The sequence below is a fragment of the Hyaena hyaena genome, unplaced genomic scaffold (assembly GCF_003009895.1).
Source record: "Hyaena hyaena isolate Hyena2069 unplaced genomic scaffold, ASM300989v1 scaffold_9, whole genome shotgun sequence".
NCBI lineage: Eukaryota > Metazoa > Chordata > Mammalia > Carnivora > Hyaenidae > Hyaena > Hyaena hyaena.
In genome coordinates this window covers 5,155,779-5,171,267 of record NW_024080641.1, presented here as the reverse complement: position 1 = coordinate 5,171,267, position 15,489 = coordinate 5,155,779, and the positions used below count along the sequence as shown (strand labels likewise).

Below are 15,489 nucleotides of genomic sequence, written 5' to 3'. Positions count from 1 at the left end.
CTAGACTCAGACCTTACATCCTCCCCATAAATTAACTCTAAGTGTATCAAAGACTTAACTGTAAATTTCAAATGTAAAACTCCTAGAAGATAATACAGAGGAAAATCTAGATGATCTTGAAAATGGCTTGCCTTGTAGATCAACATAAAATAGTTGATAAACTGAACTTCATTAAAGTTAAAACTTCTGCTCTGTGAAAGACCATCTCAAGACAAAATATACAAAGAACTCTCATCACTCAACAAGAAAACAAACAATCCAATTTTATTTATTTAAAATTAACAAGCTAATTCTAAAATTCACAATCTTAAAAAATTTAAAAAATAAAATTCTAGGCCTTAAAAAGAACCAACTTGGGATATTTATATGATCTGATCTCAAAATTTTCTATTAAATTACAATAATCATGAGAATGTGGAATTGACAAAAGAGTCCATGTATGTATGTCAACTAAGATTTTTCTACAAACGTGATAAGGTAATTCAGTTGGGAAAGGATAGTCTTCAGTGAAAGGAATTTGAACAGCTGGATATCCATATGGGAAGAAAAGATGAAACCTAATCCTTAGTGCATGCTATAGACAAAATTTAATTAAAAATAGATCATAGACTCAAACTTAAAATGCTGAAATTATATAACTTCTAGAGGAAAACACAGGAGAAAATCTTGTGACATTAGGATGGGCCAAGATTCTTAGATAACATACAAAAAGCACTGATGATAAATTAAAATATTAATATACTGGAGTTCTTCAAAATTATAAAATATTAATATACTGGAGTTCTTCAAAATTAAAATATTCTTCCCTCCAAAAGAAATCCTTAAGGATGTAAGAAACAAATCCACACATGCACACAGTAGGAGAAAATATTTGAATACATAGACATGATAAAGGATGTGCATTCATAGTACTTGAACTAAAACTCAGGAATAAGAAATCCAACAATAAGAAAGGGCAAAAAATCTCTAAAGATACTTCAAAATGGAAGATACATAAATTGCCAATGAGTACATAAAACTGTTCAACATCATTTGTCATCAGGAAAATGCAAATTAACACCACAAATGTAATTTAATTGACATCGCCAAGTGCCTCATAAAAGTTCTTATCAATTTCATCCCAATGGTGTTTGTTAATTGTCACTCCTGTATTGCACATGCTAACTCCAGATAATATACCTTCTGTATTGCAACAGGACATCAGTCATTCTTTAAGGACTGGCATGAAGTTTGTCCTTTGTGTTCTCAAGGTACATGGCACATTCATCTACTCAGTTTCAAGGTTAAGGGCATGGTCTCTGGAGCCAGACTGCCACATTAGAATCCTAAGTTTGTATATCTTATTAGCTTGCTCAGACAAATTCCTCCACCATTCGGTATTCAATCTCCTCATCTGTAAATGGTATCTATATCATAGTTACAGAAAGAATCTTTAAAAAGATACATGATAAGAATTAAAAACAGGGCCTGGAACCTAAGTGCTTAGTAAATGTTAGCTTTTATTATTATTTTCATCATCAATTTTATTCCATTCCATGGCTCATGATATTCCATGGAATTAATAATTAAAATATCAGGTAATGGTTTCAAACAATGCACACTGACCTTTAGATTCTTTCCTATTAAGAATGCTGCAAAGAACTTCTCTTTCCTAGATCTTACCCTACTTGCCCAACTGCTTCTCTTAGATGAATTTCAAGAAGTGAAATCTGAAACACCAAAGTATATACATTTAAAATTTTTTTATAATAAAATAGAATGTTTTCTTACCAAAAGTTTTCCCTATGTTCCCCTTCTCCCAAGAAAGTGTAAGTATCCCTGATTCTCCATACCGTCATTAATATTAGGTATTACCAATTTTTTAAAACCTTGAATGACATAATCAGTGGAAAACAACATTAAGAATGTTTATTTATGAATAATAATATTTCCATATCTTTACCTGCTATATCTATTCCTTCTTTCTAAAATTTGTCTACTCACATCTTTGTATTCATATCCATTATTTCTATTGGGGTTTCATTACCTTATTAATCCCTAAGATTATGAAGCCTCTTTCTAGCATATATGTTGTCAACATTTTCAGGTCAGTCTACCGTACATCTTCTACACATGTATGTATGGTGTCTTTTTCACACAGGGAAATCTAAAATTTTCATACAGACTTGTTCACTGTTATATTTACTTTGGCTAGAGCCCTGCACACCTGTAACCAGAAGCAACCTTTTCTGTGTCAACACTGTTCTCCAGCGTTTTAGAAGTATTAACCTCATTTAACTCACACAAGCCCACTAGGTAAGTACTATAATTACACCACGTAAATTCATTCAACTTGCCCAACGCTAGGAAGCGGCAAGGCTTACTGGCGAAATCAAGGAGGGCTGGGGGAACTCAGCACCCACGAAACCATCATTCCGGGATGAGCAATCCTGGCCCGCCTCCAACCTGGGACTGAGATCCGCCCGCAAACGCTAGGAAGCTCTGCCCTGACAGAGGGAAACGCAAATGCCTCTACTCCTTGTCCTCCACCCACCATCACGTTCCGCCCTTAACGCCTAGGGCTGGGACACCACTGGTGCCTCGCCTAAGGAGGCATAGAGTCGCTGCCAGGACTCAACTCTCACCACTACCTGGGGAATAATGGCCGCAACCTCCCCAGGAGCGGAAGTTCCTGCGACTCACTTCCCAGAGCCCAGAATCACACGTGAGAGGCACACCCCGCACTGATGAAGAGGAAGTGTAGTCTACGGCACGGAACTTCTGGACTACACTTCCCAGAATGCCAACGCGGTCTAGGGCTACAGCCCCGCCTTCCGAGCGTGTGGAAGTGCTTCCGACTACACCTCCCAGGATCCTCCCTACCCTCTTTATTTCTTTTGGTTAATTAAATATTACCTGAGCCGTTTCTCCAGCGCTATTAGCGTTTGACTTTTTTTATCTTTGTAATTTTTTTTCTCAAGAAAGAACTAGACGTGGAGAAAAAAGCGAAGCTTTCCATATGAAAAGAAAATTAACATTTTTTAGCAAAAGACAAGATTTTAAAAGGGACTTGGTCTGTGCTTCATTGTACCTCATCCTTAAAGAGTATAGGATGCCAGACTTGGTTTGACTTGATTGCCTCTCTACCTGTGCTTGTATTCATCTACATCTGCCTGTGCTATCTGGCATGAAGTATTTATTTCAAGATGCCAAGAATCCATAAGAAATTCCAAGCACAAATCAGGCCAGGAAGTAGTAGTTATCGCTTTCCTTCTGGGCAGAAAACATTTTCTCTTCAAGATCTATAAATTACGTTTATTGAGTACTTACTGGGCAGTGGGCACAACAGATACAAAAGAGTTATTAGGATGGGGACAGTTAAGAACTTAAAAAATTAGATATACATGTTAATTTACCACTAATTCTACCAGGGAAGTACAAAATTTTTACAACTTATACTTCGTAATGAAATTGTGATGCCTGTTAAAAGGATAAGCTATACACATACAAAGCGAAAAAATTTTTAAATTGTGCTTAACTTCATTAGAATTACCCTAAAATGGGTTGATAAAATGCCATATCACATTCATTCTTATTACACATATATATTTCATCTCCTTAAAGACTGCCTAAAAAAAGTACAAATGCTTTGACCCAATTGCTGAGAAATCTGTGGTCAACAACTACATGTGCCGTTTCTCTAAGAAACACCATGGCATGTGCAGTCCATTTCTCCCTTAAAGTCCATCTTACTTTCAGCTTAGCTTACTATCAAGTTCTCTTAGAACTGTTTATATCTCTTTTGTCTTATCATCTTCTTCAAGTTTCCTGATTTCATTTTGTAAACAATTTATAGTTTCACGACTTGCCTTTAATCTCTCCTTAAGCTCTGCAATTTCAAAGCTTGTTGGTTTGTTGTTTTTTTTTTTTTCGCAGCTTCTAATTTTTCTCTGGCTTTCACTTCAAGTTCTGTAAATTCTGTTTCATGCTTATAGGCTCCTAATGTTAGCTGGCGAGATGTTGTTAATAATTGTTGCACCATTGCTGTTGGGTCCTGAAATATCATTTCATCATAGAACTGTGAAACAACTGTCTTTTTTTCCCAGCATTGCATTGGTGTCTGACTGAAACAGCTTTAATAAATGACAGAGGGTCACAGGTCTTTCATTAGGATCAATGAAAAATATTTTGATGATTATTTCGAACTCACCCCATCTTGTTTCAGTAATTTCATATGGAGGCTTAGTGACAACTTAGAGGATTGCCATAGCTTTCGTGTAATTTAAATTGAATTTTCTTCACATATGCTGACATACCCTCATTTCTATATGGTTTGACATACACTGTCCACTGATGGGTGTGCCCATCCTCTTCTCTCTTCTTTCCAAAATATCGAGCAACATCGCCTTATACTATTGGTTTAACAATAGTAACTCCCTTCACTCTCCCGCCGGAGTCAGGCCCAAATTCGGCCATTCTCTTGAACATATTGTCCTACAGGAGAAGCCGCTGCCGCCAGGGAAAGAGACCGGGGCGGGCGGGGTCGCCGCTCCCGCCACAGGCCCCGCCCCTCCCGCGCGGGCGCGGGTGGAAGGTTTCTGGATACAGCGAGGGCGAGTCACCCCGGCTCGGCGCTGGGGCGCAGCGAACTCCTCGCGGGGGGCGGCGTCCTGGAAGCGCGCTTAGCCCAGCGCTGTGTAGAGCCAGATGCGGGGGGGGGGGGGGGGGGACTTTTTTTTTAATGAAACAATAATACCAAAGTTAATAGTAACATGAAACACCAAATGCATATATACCTTAAATTCCACACTTAAATTTTTTTTTTTTGCCACACTGGCTTCACTTACAATTTTCTTAAGTATTTTAAAGCTACTGCTTGATATTGTTCTTTCCTTCTAAATACTACATATATCACTTAAAAATAACGATATTATATACCCACAAAATCATTACTTTATGAGACATAATTAACAATTCTTAATATTATCTAATTTGTATCCCAGTATGGGTTCCTGTTTATCGAAAATTACTTTTTACAACTACTTTATTCCCATCAATATCCAAATGGATTAACTGTATTTGATCATCTCACCTGAAGCTCATTTATTCTAAAACTGTACCCTCCCCAACACACATCACCGCCATCATTTTTCATTTCTTCAACTGTTGTAGAATCAAGATGTCAAATTAGGTATCCAAATCTGCATTTGTCTATTGGCCTTCTCATACTTTTTCCTCCAAACTTCCAAATTTCCTTTAAAGTAGAATTTTGATTTAAAGGCTAGGTTGGATACAGGGCCATTTGGGGGTAGGTAGGGGGCAAGAATACCTCATAGAAGGAATTGGAAGTATTTGAATAAGAAACCATATTCCCTTAAATTAAACCAATTCAAGTCCTGGACAAGTTTCCTTCTGGAGAGAAAAACAAAAAGAAATAACAGCAAATATGTAAAAACAGATGGGGCTTAAAACAAGGAAACCATTATCACAAATCAGACTATGCGATCTCCTATATAACGGATGTTATCTCCATGAAAGAAAAAAGAACATTTAGTAATATCAGTTTTGAAGTTTCATATATATTAGGATAAGATATAAGCAAAGATTTTTCATAGTAAAAGAATTTTTAATGCGATGGGAAGCAGTAAAGTCTATAGTAGCCATACAGCCCGGTGTTCACCTAATAAGTACAGACATTTTCCAACTTACAATGGTATGAAAGCAATACCCATTTGGTAGAAACTATACTTTGAATTCTGATCTTTTCCCAGGCTAGCAATATGCAATAAGATATTCTTGTGATGGTGGATGGCAGCATCAAGCCACAACTCCAGTTGTTCATCTCTGTAGTAATTTGATAATTTGAGAATGTTATATAATTGGAATCACACAGTAGGTTAGCATTTTTCACTCAGCAAAATGATTTCAAAATCCATCCAAATAGTTGCATGTATTGACAGTCCATTCTTTAGTGGTATTCCATAATGTGGATGTTCCAGGGCTCATTTAAATATTTACCTATTGAGGAACATTTTGTCTGCTATTATAAATAAATATGAACATTAATGTACAGGGGTTTTTATGTGTGTGTACATAAATTATCTTATTTCATTGGGGTAAATGTTCAGGAGTGTAGTGCTGGAGTGGTAAGTATGTTTAGTTTTTTAAGGAACTGCCAAACTTTTTTCCAGAGTGGCTATGCCATTTTACATTCCTAACAAAAATGTATACTAATTCCAGTTTCTCTGAATCCTTATCAGCTTTCAGCATTGCCACTATTTTATTTCTTTAAAGTAGGATGCTCTGTTTGGACAAAATCTCCTGAATGAAGAGGCAGTATTTATTACTAATGTGTAGGTGGAAGTGGCACTCTGGGATATAAGACAGCCATAAAATTGTCGGGTCTATTATAGCTACGATAGAGCAAAGCCTCATTAATTCAGACTCCTCTGAGGCATAATTGGGATAATTATATATAATTCATACTGAGTTAAAAGTTCAAATTTAGCAAGATAATTCAACACTTTTTGATTTAGGTTTTGATGATGTGTTGCCTATAAATTGCATTTGCATATTGAATAAAACTGGCAAAACAAAATAATGTATAGAACATTTTAAAAAGTAAAGTGCCATAGAAATAAATCTATTGTAATTGACCATCTTTCACTCACTTTTTTTCAGATTTAAAAAACTGAGATGTAACTGACAAAATTATATTAGTTTCAGGTGCACAACATAATGGTTCAATATATGGATACATTGTTAAGGATTACCATGATAAATCTAGTTAATATCCATTACCACACATAGTTACAATTTTTTTCTGGTGAATGGAACTGTTAAGATCTACTTGCTTAGCAAGTTTCAAATATACAATACAGTATAACTACAGTCACCATGCTGTATATTATATCCCCAGGACTCAATTTATAACTAGATGCTTTAATTTTGCACTACTCCACCCATTTCAACCATTCCTCATCCCTTGCGTCTAGTAACAAATCTTTTCTCTGTTTCTTGAGTTGGCTTTTTGTTTTAGATTCCTCATAAAAGTGAGAGTATATGATATTTTTCCCCTCTGGCTAATGACTTGTCTTCAAGTTCACAGGTTCTTTGCTCTGCTTGACCAAGTCCATTTTGATGCTCTCTATTGTGTTTTTTTCCCATTTCACCCAACGTATTCCTGAGCTCCAGATTGTGTTCAAGTCTTTTTTTATTTCTATTTCTCTGCTGAACTACTAGTTTTGTTCACATACTGTTTTCCTGATTTAATTGAGTTGCTCATTTGTGTTCTCTGGTAGCTTGCTGAGCTTCCTTAAAATAAACAATTTTATTTTGAACTATTTGTTAGGCAATTCCGAGACCTCCTTTCTGTGGGATTGGTTATTGGAAAACTATTGTTTCATTGGTGGTGTCATATTTCCTTGATGTTTTTTGTGTGTGTTCTTTGGAGTCTTGCATTTCTGGATTTGGATTTCAAGAAGACACCTCCTCCAGTCTTTTATGGCTGAGTTCAGGAGAGAAGTAACTTCACCAGTCAGTTTGGCTAGGGATTCTGAGGCTTTCTTAGACCTGTCCGTGGATATGCCCCTTCCATACCTTTTGTTCTCTCTTGGGGGAGAGTTCTTAAGATGTATCTTCTCTTGATCCCTTGAAACCAGGTCCAGTGCTGAGAGCCTCCCATTTGTTTTCCCTAGGACTATGCTCTGAAATACTCAAATTTGTGAGTTTTTTTCCAATGTCACAGGCTTGGGCTGGCTTTCTGCATGTGCTCATTAGTAATCTGCAAAGTCTCACACTCTTCATCCAGGTAAGCAAACAACTGACATGTTTGGGACAGGGTGAGACATGCAGAGCACTGGGGTGGGGGAGGGTCTGTGAGCCAGTTGGGAAGGGGCTCCACAGTTGAGGTGTTCCCAGTGACTAGTGGGCAGGCTTCCTATGATGTCTACAAAGGGACTAGTGGGATGAACTGCAGAGTGGTTAGTAGCATCCCTTTGGTGAGTTCTTAGCCCTGGTTGCTGTTCTCCTAGCCTCTCTCAAACTCTCAACTGTCCAAATCACCTTAATGTTGTGGGTGAAGAGAAGAAGAAATGGACTTCTTTGGCAGCCTCCTACACAGTTGGGGGAGACAGGTGCTCACTCACACACTCACTTTCCCCCAGGGGAAAAATCAAGAGGATTTCTCTTGTCACCAAGCTGTGCCACCTTGGGGGAGGAGTGCTCTGGGTAAAGTGAAACTGCTCTTACCCTCTTCAAAGTGTCTATTTTTTTGCCCCAAAGGTGTGCTTGAACTTTGCTGGACGCCTGGACTTCCAGGAAGGTACTCGTGTTCATGGGTGGTTGTCAAAATCAATGTTCTATGAGGGGAATAATTGTAGACAACTCCTATTCTACCATGTTGCTGATGTCACTCTTTCAGAATTTTATTTACAAAGCTAAATGTAAAAATGGCAGGATATTCTTCCTCTTAAGGCTGAATAATATCCCATTGTACCTATATGCCATATTTCCTTTATCCATGTATCTGTTGAGGGACATTTGAGTTGTTTCTTAACTTGGCTATTGGGAAAAGTGCTGCAATGAACATGGGACTGCAGATATCTCATCCTGTTTTCAATTATTTGGTGGTATACATCCACAAATAGGATCATTTTGTAGTTACATTTTTAATTTGGGGGGAATTTCTACTGCTGTTTTCCATATAGGCTGCACCATTTTAACTCCCACAAACAGTGTAGAAGAGTTCCAATTTCTCCAAATCTTCAACACTCGTTATCTATTTTTTCTAATAATAGCCATCCCATTGGTGTGAGTTGATATATTATTGTGGCTTTGATTTACATTTCACTGATTAGTGACATTGAGCATATTTTCATATACCTGTTGGACACTTGTACATCTTCTTTGAGAAGGGTCTATTAAAGTCCTGTGTCCGTTTTAAAACCAGGTTGTTATGTTTGTTTTTGCTATTGAATTTTGGGAGTTCCTTTTACATTTTATACATTAATCCCTTATCAGATATATGCTTTGCATGTATTTTCTCCCATTCCATAGATTGCCTTTTCATTCTTTTGATTGTTTCCTAGGCAGAAGGTTTTTAGTTTGATGCAGTCTCACTTGTCTACTTTCACTTTTGTTAATTGTGCTTTTGGTGTCATATCCAAGAAATCAGTACCAAGACCAATTTAAAGAAGTTTTCCCCCTATGTTTTCTTCTAGGGAGTTTTATGGTTTCAGGTTTTATATTTAAGTCTTTAATCCACTTCTATTTATTTTTGTGAGTGGTGTAAGGTAGGGTCCAATTTCATTCTTTAGCATGAGGGTATACCTCATGATACTACACACACACACACACACACACACACACACACACACATCATAATTAAAAAAAAAAAAAAAAACCAAAGAGACAGAGGTTAACTTTTGGAGGTGGTAGATATCATGTCTCCCAGTTTGCCTATAGATGCTATAGTCTTCCAAGCCCTTTATGTTTGACCAAAGCTGACAGTCAAAGAGTATATTTCGTATATTTCTCCCTCACCCCTGTTGAATTACCCAAAACTCACTGCAGTCTTTGGCCTTAGAACTCCCATTGAAACAGCAATTACAGTTGTCACCTGATCAGTCTGGGTCCAATAAGGAGACAGAAACCACACAGTGATTTAAATGGAAATTTAATTTACAAATGATTAAACTTTAAAAAAGTAACTATACAATATTTTTAAACTATATGTTGTACAATCTTAGAGTACCTAAGGAAAGACAAACTTAGCAAACCTCAGACTTTATGAAGAGAAGGTCACTGTAACCCACTGGACGGCAGGGGATTTCTGTTTTGCCTGAGCCAGTGGTGGTCCCTGGTTGCTGGTCCAGTTGGAAGCAACATTCCAGGGTGTGGGTGGTTTGTAGGCGAGTTGTGACTAGTGGTAGAATGCATGGGCATGCAGAATGAAGAAGGGTGCAGATGGTATCCATTTGGGGAACAGATGAGCCATAGCCAGTGGCCACATTCATGGATGGACATAGGGAATGGGTGTGCCTGTGTGGGTAGAAGGCCTGGAATGTGCAGGGTCCACATCCAGAGGTCCATGGGAATGTGATCAATGGCCTAGAGCTGCAAGATCATCAAGGGACTGTACATTATGAGTGTGTGGATAGTGCAGAGTATGAGATGTCTTCACACACACACTGCTGACTGACCATGCAGCTGCTACAAACAGCAAAAGACCCCTTCCTCCTGCTGTCTCCTTCCAATGCCCTCTGATGAGAACCCTTAATATTGTGTTTACTGCAAAGGAGAAATCCTCAGAGAAATTTCTTTCATTATCACAGAGTATGTATTGAAGGATGAATATGGAGCTGAAAGGCAATAAACTGGCACACTGCCTCTAGACTCAACTGCAATCATTGCCCTTTCAAAGTCCCAGCTACTGGTCTGTAAATGTTGGGTTACGTAGAGAGACATATAGGATAAGGGTCAGGAAACCAAGGATTAGCCTAAAACATAGCATAATCAGCAGAGAGACACGAAGAAAAGCCACACAGTGGGAAGACAGCTGGCTTTCCTGCTGGTCCATTTGCAGTAATTACTCATTCAAGGAGCTATATACTACAGCAGCCACCTAGCCATAGGTCAAGTCCATTGCCCTCCATCTCTGGCAGCATCTTCTAAAGCAAAATCTCACAATCATTCACCAGACTTTTTTCTCCAAACAGTCCACCCTCTTTATCTTGACCTCTACTTATAACCCATTATGGGAAAACATCGTATAAGGATTTGTGAATGTTTAGTGACAAAATTGTTTCTGCAAGAATCTGAATATAAAGAAGGGAAAATAATTTGAGGAGAGCATTTTCTGTTATACATATCCCTTCCTGGGTTAAACAGTCCTAACAACCCTTGAAACAATGCTGAAAAGTAAAGTGTAGAGTAGTGGAGGGGACCACTCCCAGTGCTACTCGGTGGTCTCAAACTCGTGTGTCAGTCAGGAGTCATCCTGTAATGATTTTTTACAACTTGATTTTTTTTTTCTTGAAAAAGTATGTGGAAATTTGCATAGGTCTACATCATTTTTTTTTAAATGTTTTTATTTATTTCTAGGAGAGAGAGAGAGAGACAGCGTGAGCAGGGGAGGGTCAGAGAGAGAGGGAGTCACAGACTGAAACAGTCTCCAGGCTCTGAGCTGGCAGTCAGCACAGAGCCCGATGCGGGGCTCGAACCCACGAACCGCGAGATCATGACCTAAGCGAAAGTTGGACGCTTAAACGACTAAGCCACCCAGGCGCCCCTACATAGGTCTACATCATTTTTAATGGTGGTATTTTGTTTCATGTTATGGGGGCACCATAACTTACTCAATCTCTTATTCGTGTATCTCCACATTGTTTACAGTTTTTTAAATTATTGTAAATATTCTTGGAATATGCTCCCTTCTGAAACCATCTTTTCCCTCTTGTACAATTACACCCTAAAGATATATTCTGAGAAGCGGAATTATTAGCTCAAAGACAATGCACATTATACCCTTTGATACAGATAGACAAAATCCTCTACAGAAATGTTGCACCTGTATTTTTCCCCCACTAACGGCTAGTTTTTCCACTCCATTATTGACATTGAGTTGTATTAATCTTTCACCGTTGCTCATCTGAATTGGTAAGAAAGCAACACTTCAGGGTTGGTTTTATTTGCAGTTGAATGGCTGTTCCATGTAAAAACCATAACTAGTAGGAAACTCTAATGTAAGAAAAAGAAGAAATAAAACATGGTACAAATGAATTTCCATTATTTCTCATGGGGAAATTCGCTTTGATATACAAGTGCTTTGGAATACAAGCATGTTTCCAGAACGAATTATGCTCACAAACCAAGGTTTTACTCTATATCTCTTCCTCCCAAATCCATCTATAACCTCAAACTAAATCACAATTGTGGAAGGAACGTGACCAAACTAGAACCTTCTAAAACCCCACTATTAAACAAGACTGTTGAGAAGCGGTGGTGCTAGCTTCTGACAATGAACATTCTTGGCCTTCTGTAAGCTGTCAGTCACTTCAGTAAATATTAGTTTTACTGAATTAACTTTATTAAGACTCCTTGCAGGACATCTAGTCTGGTTAATTTCTTATTGCACTTCAAGGGTAAGCTGACAAGCTTTTCTCATCATTACACATTACAGAGTTTCCCTACTGCACGGGATTTCTTATGTCTATAGATTGCACTTTTGGTAAAGCTTTACCACATGCACATTATCTGGAACATTTCTTTTTTTATGTACCCACCAGTGAATGAAGATTCTCACTGAAGTCCTATCCATACCATTTTTGATACCTGTACTGCCGCATACAGCCTTAAAGATTTAAAAGTTCTAAACTCCGAATTATAAAGTTGCTTTCTTCTATGAACTCCAATAACTACAAAATGTGTTGGTGTTCAATCTCTCTGGGCAATACTAGCAGCAAACAAATTGTCAAAATGTCAGTAGTACAACACACCGAATGTCTAATTATGGGGTACCTGGGTTGCTTGGTCTGTTAAATGTCTGACTTTGGCTCAGGTCACTATCTCACGGTCTGTGAGTTTGAGCCCTGTTGGGCTCTGTGCTGACAGCTCAGAGCCTGGAGCCTGCTTTGGATTCTGTGTCTCCCTCTCTCTGCCCCTCCCCCACTCAGGCTCTGTCTCTCTCTCTCTCACTCTTTAAAAAATAAACATTAAATTTTTTTAATAAAAGAAAAATGTCTGTTTATTAGCTCCCACCCCAAAAAAGCCCAACACAGATCAAATAGCCACCTTCCACCAATCCAGCCTGGAACAGCCTCCAAGATGATGTTGACAGGAAAGATGCCTGAAGGACATCACCAGATGCTTGTAAGGGCTAGCCCTGGAAGTGGCTTACATCACTTTTGCTCATACTCTGTTCCCTGGAACTCTATCACATGGGCCAGCTCTTAACTGCAAGGATTTCTGGGAAATGAAAGTCTCTTTATGTGACCAAGAAATGGAACCAGCAAGATGGACACATAACCACGTCCGTAAAATATCACTTCTATAGAGTCTCTTCCTGTGTAAAAATCTACTAGATTTGAAAACTTGAGAATGGAGTACTATTCTCACCCCACTAATAACATGGGTTTCATTTCTGAGCACTCATTTTGAGTATCTTTCTAGCAGGTACTCTCTTTAAAAAAAAAAAAAAAAAAAAAAAAACTACAGATTTTGGCTGGCCCAAAGTCCTCACTGTACTCATCTCAATTCTAATTTCCTCCCTGGGCATATCCACTCATGGAAATTTGATCTCTAATTATTGTCACTGCCACAAACCGTCCATCTGTGAGTTATCACTTACTTTGCCTGTGGCATGCAACAGTTGATGGAAGTTTTGCAGACATTCTTGAGATCCAGAGTAGTTCTCTGGAATGCTCTTAAGAACCCCTGCTTCAGTGCCTCAGGATGACATCATGGGTGGCAATGTCCCTGTCCTTTGCTGCCCCAGCCCTCCCAATGGCCGAGGATGCCTCTGTCACCTTCAGTGCACGGACTTGCTTGTTTTCCTGATTGAACCCTGACTTACTACATTGAGAATGTTTCTATCCTCTTGCACAGTCTTTGATGAGTAAGAAGGTCTGAGCTATTAACTAAAGCCCTAGCCTTGCTCATGACACATATAGTGTATCTCATCTATATGCACTCTCTGGTGAGCAAGAAGGTATGAGTTACGACTGAAGCCCTTACCACATTCTTTACACTTGTAGGGCCTCACTCCTGTGTGGACCCTGAGATGCACATGAAGATCTGAATTCTGACTGAAGCCCTTACCACACTCATTGCATTTATATGGTTTCTCCCTGGTATGATCTCTGATGTAAGTAAAAGTATGAGCTGTAACTGAAGTCTTTACTGCACACGTCACATGTATAAGGCTTTTCTCCTGGGTGAACTCTGATGAGTGTGAAGAACTGAACTGTATGCAAAAGCCTTTCCGCACACATTGCACGTGTAGGGCTTCTCCCCTGTGTGGACTCTCTGGTGAATGTGAAGATGTGTGCTTTGGCTGAAGCTCTTTCCACACTCGCCACACCGGTAAGGCTTCTCCCCTGTGTGCAGCCTCCGATGGACTTGAAGAACAGAGCTTGAACTGAAGCATTTGCCACACTCACTGCATTTGTAGGGCTTCTCTCTGGTGTGGACTCTCTGGTGGACAAGAAGATTGGAGCTCTGATCAAAGCCCTTCCCACACTCCTCACATTTGTAGGGCTTTTCCCCTGTGTACACTCCCTGATGAATACAAAGAAGTGACCTAAATCCGAACCTCTTCCCACACACATCACATCTTTGGGGCATCTGCCCATGTGGACTCAGTGGTGGTTGTGAAGAGACAAGTTGCGCCTGAAGACCTTGCCACATTCAGGACATCTGTAGGGTCTGTCTCCGGAGGGGCCCTTCTGATATCTGGGAGGGTCTGAGCTCTGCTTGCAGCCCTCAGCCCACTTTTGATATTCGTAAGCTTTGTCATCTGAATGAGTTTTATAATGAACAGTAAGATCTGAGCTCTGACTGAAGTCTTTTCCACACTGGTCACATCTACAAGACTGTTCTGTATGAGTGCTGGGATGGACAGGAGGTTCTGCAACATCTACACAGCCCAACTCATAGTCATTCCATTTGACAGGTTGTGGTACCATAGGGACCGCGTTATGTTGTTTGACTGTTGACTTCGCAGCCAAGTGTTTCCCACAGTCAGTGCATCTACAGGGCTCCTCTGCTTTACATTCTTGGGAACCACCATTTTCACATGATGTCTGACTGATGCTGTCATCACACTGAGCGCATCCATAGTTTTTCTGTTCCACGTGAATTCTCTCATATGGTCCTTGAGAATTCTAGGGCTCAGTCATTATGTGGGCTCCCTTCCAAGACTTGGGTGTAAGGGCTTGTGTCAGGCCTTTCCATGTGGTGCCATCTTGATTTTCTAGATTAATGGCCTTTATTACATAGTTGTCATTTTCAGAAATCTGAAGAAACACTCCGCCCACTCCTCACACAGGGAAACATCTCCTTCTAAATACTGGGGACAAACTCCTTGAAGATTCATGACACACTCCTGACTCCCAGTTAATTCACTGATCCTTTGTTTCCAAATCTGCCAGCGGTAGAGCACTTTTTGTGAGAGATAACTAAACCCTTTTCCTGGAAGGTGTGAAATGTTGTTTTTAATCCTCTCTCCTATGAGGAGAAAAGAAAATTTGGCAAAGAGAACAAGTAATGGCAAACAAGAATTTGGCAAAAAGAAATGAAGTAGGATGGGGTGGGAAGTTGTCACTGGTTTCTATTCATATAGGAAACAATTAGAACCCCAGTAGATCTATTCTGTGACCTGCCAGTTAAAAATCAGATGTTACAGGGAAACTAATGAAATCTTGGGAACAATTTATAAAGAATAAAATTCACCTCCGGAGGTGACAAAACACCTTTAGTCATTTGGCTACAAAAAGTTTGGGGAAGACTCCC

General features: G+C 39.2%; 1 protein-coding gene and 1 pseudogene across 1 annotated transcript; both read right to left on the bottom strand.

Moving 5' to 3' along the window:
• Positions 1–3,770: 3,770 nt before the first annotated feature.
• LOC120242636 lies at positions 3,771–4,508 on the bottom strand (annotated as a pseudogene).
• Positions 4,509–12,739: 8,231 nt separating this feature from the next.
• ZNF285 (zinc finger protein 285) lies at positions 12,740–14,807 on the bottom strand. The gene is given in 3 exon segments (XM_039248512.1): positions 12,740–13,835; positions 13,837–13,920; positions 13,922–14,807. Coding segments are annotated over 3 exon segments (759 nt in total). The 5' UTR covers positions 14,386–14,807; the 3' UTR covers positions 12,740–13,624.
• Between the last annotated feature and the right edge of the window lie 682 nt (positions 14,808–15,489).